The 8,654-nt window shown below is 41.5% G+C and overlaps 2 protein-coding genes across 2 annotated transcripts; one reads left to right on the forward strand and one right to left on the reverse strand.

The window, feature by feature from the left end:
- Positions 1-467: 467 nt before the first annotated feature.
- Positions 468-4,227, forward strand: LOC311273717 (b(0,+)-type amino acid transporter 1-like; the record flags this gene model as incomplete). The annotated part of the gene is made up of 6 exons (XM_084380926.1): positions 468-1,184; positions 2,339-2,472; positions 3,345-3,474; positions 3,568-3,692; positions 3,809-3,896; positions 3,997-4,227. The coding sequence occupies 6 exons, from the start codon at positions 468-470 to the stop codon at positions 4,225-4,227; spliced, it is 1,425 nt and encodes a 474-aa protein (XP_084237052.1).
- A 271-nt stretch (positions 4,228-4,498) lies between these two features.
- adprs (ADP-ribosylserine hydrolase) lies at positions 4,499-8,534 on the reverse strand. The gene is made up of 6 exons (XM_084380624.1): positions 8,172-8,534; positions 7,370-7,466; positions 7,050-7,257; positions 6,046-6,233; positions 5,765-5,865; positions 4,499-5,419 (listed from the first exon to the last, which is right to left on the reverse strand). Exons 1-6 carry the CDS (start codon positions 8,356-8,358, stop codon positions 5,028-5,030), a joined length of 1,173 nt encoding a protein of 390 aa, XP_084236750.1. The 5' UTR covers positions 8,359-8,534; the 3' UTR covers positions 4,499-5,027.
- Between the last annotated feature and the right edge of the window lie 120 nt (positions 8,535-8,654).

Consider the following 8,654-nt stretch of genomic DNA (forward strand, 5'->3'; position numbering starts at 1 on the left):
TATCTAAAACGTTGTTGTTTAAGAGAGGGGGAATGCTGTATCGGATTAATATCGGTATTGGCAGATACTCAATGTTGTCTTATCGGCATCGGTATCAGACATAAAAAAGTGGTATCGAGCCATCCCTAGTTTTATCTAGTCCCATGATATATAAATAGTTGCGAGTTAACATGTCTCTTAAGAGGAAACATTCAAGGCCATGAAATATTTTTTTTAAGACTACAGTTAATCAGTGTAGGTTACGAAGCAATCATTTGTAGGTGTGTGTTTCTTAGAGACTCCCACAGAGGGATGGGATCAGTGTATACTTGACTGTGTATGTTTTACAGCCTCTTGTCCAATTACTGTGTTGCAGGTTTAATGATTTGTACAGTCATCAAGTGTATGCCCACTTCTTCAGTATCTCTTCTGTGAGGGTGAATAACAACTTCAGTACCTTCGTCTTATGACTTTGGATCTATTTAGTTATGGCGGACAAAGAACCACAGTCCCTGAAAATGAAGCAGGAAATTGGGTTGATTGGCGGTGTAGCATTTGTTTCAGGAACCATGATCGGCTCTGGTATATTCATGTCACCACAGTTAATACTGGCCTTCGTTGGAAGCCCAGGAGCAAGTCTGGTGATCTGGGCTCTCTCAGGAGTTGTAACTATGTTTGCAGCACTGTCCTATACCGAGCTTGGGACAGTCATTCCTGAATCTGGTGGGGAGTTCATCTACCTACTGAGGATCTATGGTTCATGTCCTGCTTTCTTTGCAGCATACACTACTACCATAGTTTTGAAGCCGTTTGGGTCTACTGCAGCGGCATTGAGCATTGCAGAGTATGTGATAGCACCCTTTTACCCTGACTGCCATCCTCCTCAGCTGGTAGTAAAGTGTGCCGCAGCTGTGACTATACTGGTTGTTACCATAGTCAATGTCATGAATGTCCGGGTTGCCATCAGAATCCAAGTGGTCTTTTTGGTGGCCAAAGTGCTGACGCTGACATTCATCGTAATTGGAGGGATAGTGGAGCTTGTACAGAGCAGCAGTGTAATTGTGGAGAATTTGAAAGTTGAGAATGCGTTTAAAGGCACTCAGTACTCTTTGAACACTTTAGGAATGGCTTTTTATCAAGGACTGTGGTCTTACGCAGGATGGTACAACTTGAATTATGTCTACGAGGAGCTGAAAAGACCTGAGGTGAAAATGTATATCTGTATTATATTATGTGTTATGTATTTTATTCAACAGTACAACAGTTACTCTAGTCAGCAGATGCCTTGTCTCAAAGTGTGTTTTTATTGCTGCAATTGTGCTCTTATCTAACTTAGACAAATGTGAGTGCCTGCCAGCGTTGTTATCATGTGCATGTGTGCAGTAATGACAGTGATGTGAAAACACAACATCAAGCTGCAAATCAAAGAATGTTTTTTGGCAGAAAAAGCAGCTCACATTGGCAATTTTCAATCAAGGCTGGCTTTAAGTAGTTAGGTAGTTATGGATTTTTTAACTCCCTAAATTCTTGACCATTTCTTGTTGGAAATTGATTTTTGTGAAATAATGTAATGTAATTTAAACTGGCAATAGACAAGTTTTCTGCTTCAGCATGTCATTATAAAGTTAAATAACCCTAACCCTTACCCTTACAATTGGTTACAAATTTTTCTGCCATGAGGCACGCGGTCACCGGGAAAAGGAAGGTTAACTGGTGATCTTTGCAACAGCTGTGCCAACAATAACATCATGGAAACACTAAAGGGGAAAAGTTGTCTGTTGCCACTAAATGATGTCATTAAAAATGGACCATGTAAGACATGCAGTGACTATATAGAATCACAGGTCAACAAATGTGATCAACAAAAACCTTTTACAAGATAACACTTGCTGTTCAAACAGCTCAAACAGACTCACATATTCCTTTAAAACACTTTTGATGTTGCTTTACAAAATTAATCTCTTACTCTCTAAAATAAAAACAAAGAAAGAAAGTGAATAAAACATTCACTTCATAGCTGACAGATCCTGAATATTTTATTTAGAACTTGGAAGATGTTTTATTCCTTAAATGAATCATTGTCATACTCAGTCATTGTGTTAGCTAGTCCAACAACTTACCTTGAACATCCACATGTAACCTATGCTCATTTTTCTCAGTGTGAATATTGTGTGAAGGGTGCATAGGTGGTGCATTGTCATTTTTTCTGCTTTCCAGCTTCATTGGAAGTTTTTGTACAGTTTTGTAAATTGGGGCCAACAATTTCTCAGATTTGGTTGGTCGAAGCCTAGATCATGTCAGCTGTTCATGTTTATATGTTTACCACAACATCAAAATGGTGTCGCCTTCTTTCTTTCAGGTGAATCTTCCTAGGGCAGTTATCATAGCCGTTTCTCTGGTGACTGGCTTGTATCTGCTGGTGAATGTGAGCTATCTGACAGTGATGACACCAGATGAGCTCATGTCCTCGAGCGCAGTAGTAGTAACCTGGGGGTAAGACAACGCTTCATGTTGTTCACTTTTTTTTTAAAAGAGTAGATCTACCCACCCCGATGACACTGTGGAAAAAGTATCAAAACTGATGCAGCAGTACCTGAGATATTGTCTTTTCTATTCTACACCTGAACTTGAAAACATGGCACCCACATTACCCACATTGTTACTCAGTCATCTACAGTTTAGTCTGAGTTTCAGGTGTGTTGTGTTGTGCTAGTAGCAGCTAATGTAGCCTCAAGCCACTAGCCTTAAAGGGACAGTTCATGCCAAAATCAAAAACACATATTTTTGCTCTTTCTTGTTGTGTTAATCATCCATCTAGATTGTTTTGGTGTACGTTGTTTTGGAGAGATTGACTGTAAATATATCTGCCTTCTCTCAATGTAATAGAACTAGACAGAACTTGCTCAAAGCCCCAAAAATACATTTGAATAACTTAACAGCAGTGTCTCTTTCCAGAAATCTTGACCCAGTTACTCAAGATAATCCACAGACCTTGTTGTTAACAGTTTGAACATTTAGGAACCATTTTCTGTAGTAGTGTTCAGACCCAACCAGTGTTGACTTCTGAAGCCACAAAAAGGTTAATGCAACCTCTTTCACATGTGCAGCAGTACACTACACGACCTGTAAACAGACTTTTATCAGTTAAATCAGTGAAGTTTATTAACCTTTAATCCGATGAGACGTTTTCATTACCGCTGTCATCAAACTGGAGGAAAAATCAGATCAATTGATCTTACAATGCAATTAAGAGAAGATTGAATGGTATATTTGGCATGAACACAATTGAAAGTCAGATAAAGAAGTTAGAAAAATTGAGAGAATTTAGAGATCATTTTTTAATAAACTTCAGCCTTTTCCCACAGGAATAAGGTGTTAGGGAGCTGGGGCTGGATCATGTCTGTGGCTGCAGCATTATCTGCTTTTGGTTCACTGAACGGGACGTACTTCAGCGGCGGTCGTGTGTGCTTTGTTGCTGCCAGGGAAGGACACATGGTGAGAATCTCTCCTTCTCATGGACATGTGTTATATTATTCAGTATAAGATGGTTGTCACGTAGTTTCACCCAAACTTGTGTTTGTTTTGTAGCCAGATATTCTGGCAATGGCTCATGTCCACAGACTGACTCCATCTCCAGCCCTTATCTTCTCCACCATTATCTCTCTGCTGGTGCTTATCCCCGGAGACTTCCAGAGTATTGTCAACTACTTCAGGTGAAAGCCCAATCTCCTTGTCATATATTTAGCATGACACTTCTTCTTTATTACTTGTATTAAGAATAAATAACTTGTTTGCATTTGTCTGACACTCCTCTTCATCACTGTTGCAGTTTCACTGCCTGGTTTTTCTATGCCATCACCCTGTCTGGACTTATCTACCTCAAGATAAAGAAGCCAGAGCTTCCCAGACCATACAGGGTCAGTGTCACACACATTCATCATCATTATAAAAACATATTTGTCACTTTTTTAGGTTAGACTGGAATCAGATGTCCCCTGTCTCTTCCTCTCTCCACAGGTCCCCATTATACTCCCCATACTGGTCGTCCTTGCAGCAATATTCCTGGTGCTGGCACCCATCATAGACGATCCTCAGATTGAATACCTCTATGTGACTTTATTTATCGTCAGTGGAGCTATAATATACATACCCTTCATCCATTACAAGCTCTGCCCAGAACTGTTGACCAAGTTAACAGTGTTCCTGCAGCTGTTCCTAGAGGTTGCCCCAGCAGAGAAAAACCTCTGATTTAGTAGGTTTGCCGTTTGTGCTTTTTTTCAAACATTGCAGCTTCAAGATGTGTGAAACAAAAAGAACCAAAGAATCAAACTGCAGCATCCTTTGTCAATAACCTCTTTACTGTTTTAAATACTATGTGTTATAATTTTAAAAGAACTGTATATGACTTATGACTTCAATAAAATGATGCAGAAACAATTTTTTTCTGAACTGTACAGTATGAAAGGAGAAAATCTGCTTGTTGAGCCTTAAGTTAAAAATAACACTCACACAGATTATGTGAATTTAAAAAAAGTTTATTAAATAATTGTTATCTGCCAAAAGGATAAAAGGAGACATGGCCAAATCATAGTGCAACTTTCACATGACAAAAGATTGTTCAACACAAAAAGGGAAAGAGCAGGGAAGGGAGAGAGGTGTTTATGTGTGTAAATGTACTGGGTAAGCACACAGAATGAATATTTGTATGACAGTTATCATACATTCAATCTCATCTCTCTGGTGACAGACTGTTTTGGTTTGTTCAGCTTCCTTTACAAGCTTGGGGTTCTGAACACCTGCTGATCCATTTAGGAAGAAGGGAAAATGAGTTGTCTTTAAATAAAAAAAAATAATGCTGGGATAGTGATAACATTGAAACAGCTCACCCTTGACCACAGGTTACAACACAGTCCAAAACTAAAAAGGTATTTCTTAAGTTTACGTGTGTAATTTGCAATTTGTGTGTGTGTGTGTGTGTGTGTGTGTGTGTCTCTGTGTGTGTGTGTGTGCATATACAAGAGTCCTTTTGTCAAACTCCAGTTGAAGAATCACTCAGCTCCAGTTTTCTTCTCTGTGCCGTTAGAAGCATTTGACTGGCTTTCAGATGCGTCTGCACTGCTCTGCTCCTCTGTCCCACTCCCGCCTCCCTGTGATGACTGGTGGTACAGCATGTGAAGTCGCCCTGCGTTTATGTCTGCATCCTCCGCCCCCTCACAGCACCTTATCCACGACTGAGGAACTGCCTCGATGCCATAGTGGGCCCCAGCGATGGCCCCTGCCATGCAGGCTATGGTGTCAGTGTCCCCTCCCAGGGCCAGGCTGTAGGCTATTGTCCTCTCCAGGCCGCCGTAGTTCTCTGGAAGGTATTCCCAGGGTTGCAGGCAGTGGAGGACGCAGAAGATGGCAGTGGGGACTGAATGGAGCGCTGCAATGCCGTTACCTGGAAGGAAAGACAGGAAATGTTGAGTGATGAGAAAGATCAGAAAAGCAAAGTAGAGTGGAGGGGTTAAGGGTTTTTTAAGACCCTTAAGGAGAAAATGGACTTGGGTTTTTGGAAACTGTGATGGGCATTTTTCATTATTTTCAGATATTACAATTATATAGACCAAATGATTAATTGAGAAAATAAATGTCAGATCAATGATGAAAAATGTCATAGGTTGCGGTCTAGATAGTACGACAAACAGGCAATGAAGTGACAGAAAAAGGATGGATGGGTAAGAAAATCTCCTGTAAAATCTGAGAAGAAAAGTCAAGATAAAGTCAAAGATGAACAGATACTGACCCAGTTCAGAAATGACCTCCTCTATGCTGACCTTGCTCCTGTCCATCAGGTCTCTAACTCTGTGGAGGCGTTCACAGAATGGCTTCTCTGCTTCTTTTAGGCTGGACAGAGACACCGTGTTAAAGGAAGATTGACAATAAAAATAACACTCCCAACACTGCCTGAATTGGACATTTCACCAAATCTTTCTTTGTTTCCTGACAATGACCCCCACACATCAGATCACAAGGCAGATCAGTTCAGATCTGTGCTACAGCCACCTTTATTCATGTGGTACTCACATTCTGGCATCATTGAGTGCCGCCTCGTTGCCCTCCACTTCCTCCATCTCTGTGATTAGCCTGCTTATGAACTGCTGAGGCAGGTCTAGTGCCCCCTGCAGGGAGAGGTGTACGGCTAACGCCTGCAGCACAGCTCCGTTATAGCCCAGAGAGCAGGAGTGGGTCAACATGGCACCCAGACGGGCAAACTGGAGAGAATAAAAGGAAAGAAATCAAACCAGCTCTACACCAATAAGTTTGGCAAAGCAACCCAGTTGGACATAATAACATTAACCTTACTTTGTGATAATCTATGCAGAAGTGATTACTATTTACAAGCAGGTCATATCAACTTTGTCTGAAGACACTTTTCAAGTTGTTAGCTGATCACAGATGAACTACAATAAAACCTGAACAACAGTTAGCAAACCATGGTGTTGTACAGCTTATTAACACCGCTTTTTACACAAGACTACTGGTTGTATACATTTGTTTGAATTCACTGAGCTGGTGCTTCTTAAGCTACATCTCATGTACATGTTTTCTAGCAGAGATAACAATCAAGGACAGGACTTTAACTCAAATCGGACTTCCATCATTTAATTTATTTCAGTTTCTGATTATGAAAAGAATTGCTTGATTTGGGTTTTCTTGATCACTGGACTTGACTTGGCATAAAAGTTAGAATCAACTTCAATTTGACTCAAGTTGATATCAGATACACACTAGTTTACTTGGTTGCACAACAAAGGAAACTTTTAGCCATGGAATTAAGTTCTGTCCAACTCCTGTATTTAAAACTGTTAAAGCTTTTTATTATTCAGGGTGAAAAATAGAAAATTAGCTCAACTACTTAAATCATATTAATTCATGATAGTTACAAATAGTAAAGTTCAGCTCTTTACTAACGCGCTACAGAATTACTCACGTTTTATACATGGCATTTCAATTTCAAAATGTGCACAGCTTCAACAGGCATGACACCAAGGGTATGGTTTATTGCGCAAAAGATGTCTACTGCTCACCCTTTTAACATCAGCCTTATCAGGAAAAGCCAGTGCAAAGGGGGCCGCCCTCATGGCCCCCCCATTCCCAAAGGAGCCTCGACCATTAAACTGGTCCCTGGCCGGCTGGTACACATCACTGAGCTGAGGGGAGGACAGCTTCTTCAACACCTGGATCACTCCAGAACCATAACCACGACCTGGGGATGCACTGTACTCCTTTGCAAACCTAGAGGGGTGAGACACCAGGGCTTCAGTTTGTGTGTGTGTGTGTGTGTGTGTGTGTGTGTGTGTGTGTGTGTGTGAGAAGCTATTAATGTAAGCAGCGTTCATTCGTGTACCTGCGAGCCATGTCCCGCTCATCAAAGCCGGCACGAGTGAGAAGGGACTGGACCACACAACGTGCCATCGCTGTGTCGTCACTGTACTCAAGGATACCTAATACACACACACACACACACAGAAATATAGGCAGTGCACAATGCACAAACACACCTTGCATGACATATGACATTAACCTGGGCACAAGCAAGACTGTCAGAAGTCCTGGTACTGTCTGTAAAGGAGCTATACAGTGTAATATACCAGTAAATGCAGCTACTGTCCTGAAGAAATCAATCAGTCCTAATTTTAGTGTTAATTTTCTAGTTAAATGTGTGCAGCTTGGTTTTCTCACTTTTTAATTGAAAAATGTGGATTTGTGGACATCGCTTATACCATGATCTATCAATTAGTTGTCAACTATATTATTATTTGCCTACTATTTCGACAATCGATAAATTGGTCCTTGTACATTTTTAAGAAAAGGAAAAAGCTCCAGCTTCTTCAATATGCTCTGATTAGTTTACCCCTCTGTGACAGTAAACTGAATATATTTGGGTTGTGAACTAAACATGGCACCTGAGGATATCATCTTGAGCTTTGGGAAACGCTGTTGGACATTTTTCACCATTTTAAATGCCAAACAACAAATTAATCTGGGAAAACTTTGGACGCCTGGTATAGCATCCAGTCCTCCTTACGGACTGATTTTAGACTTTCAAGATGATCTGCAGCACAGCTCGGTATGAGTGAAGGGTTGTCCACTGCAAGTTGAGGACCATCAATACAGGTCTGGTATTGAAATGTCGCCCTTTCACTAACCATTTCCTTTGGTCTCGTCGTCCAGGCTGTTGAGGTGCTGCAGCACACTCTCCATTGGAACCTCCTCCGCGCCTTCAAACTCTCCGCCGACACAGTCTCCCAGCACAGCCGCGACCAGCGCTCCCCTAAACCGGGACAAAGACGCCGGGCCCCCCGTAGCCACTGCTCTCACTGCCGTCGTTGCCATTCATCCGCCGGTGAATAAACGTGAACGTACACCGAGAAAGCCCTCAGCTGGTCCGTTGACCAGACAGTCAGACAATGTGAGGATACAGTGCGAGTGACAACAACAACAAACGTCGACCCCACTCCTCCTCTCTACTGCTTCCTGAAAACGTCTTGATGCCTGTTTGACCCCAGTAAAAGGGTCGGGTCAGCGCGCACAGAAATACATGTACATAGACTGGGTTTTTAATCAGATACACGCCGCAGTCCGCTCTGATTATCACGTTTCTATACAAGGAAGTGCGTTAGATACCTAAG

This window comes from Pagrus pagrus, assembly GCF_965226575.1.
Source record: "Pagrus pagrus genome assembly, chromosome: 18".
Lineage (NCBI taxonomy): Eukaryota > Metazoa > Chordata > Actinopteri > Spariformes > Sparidae > Pagrus > Pagrus pagrus.

Excerpts from the sequence above, each read along its gene's own strand:
- adprs (XM_084380624.1), bottom strand. The coding sequence starts at position 8,358 with ATGGCAACGACGGCAGTGAGAGCAGTGGCTACGGGGGGCCCGGCGTCT. Across the intron at positions 7,258-7,369 it reads GAGCGGGACATGGCTCGCAG|GTTTGCAAAGGAGTACAGTG; the intron begins GTACACGAATGA and ends TCACCCCTCTAG. Across the intron at positions 6,234-7,049 it reads ATAAGGCTGATGTTAAAAGG|TTTGCCCGTCTGGGTGCCAT; the intron begins GTGAGCAGTAGA and ends TATTCTCTCCAG.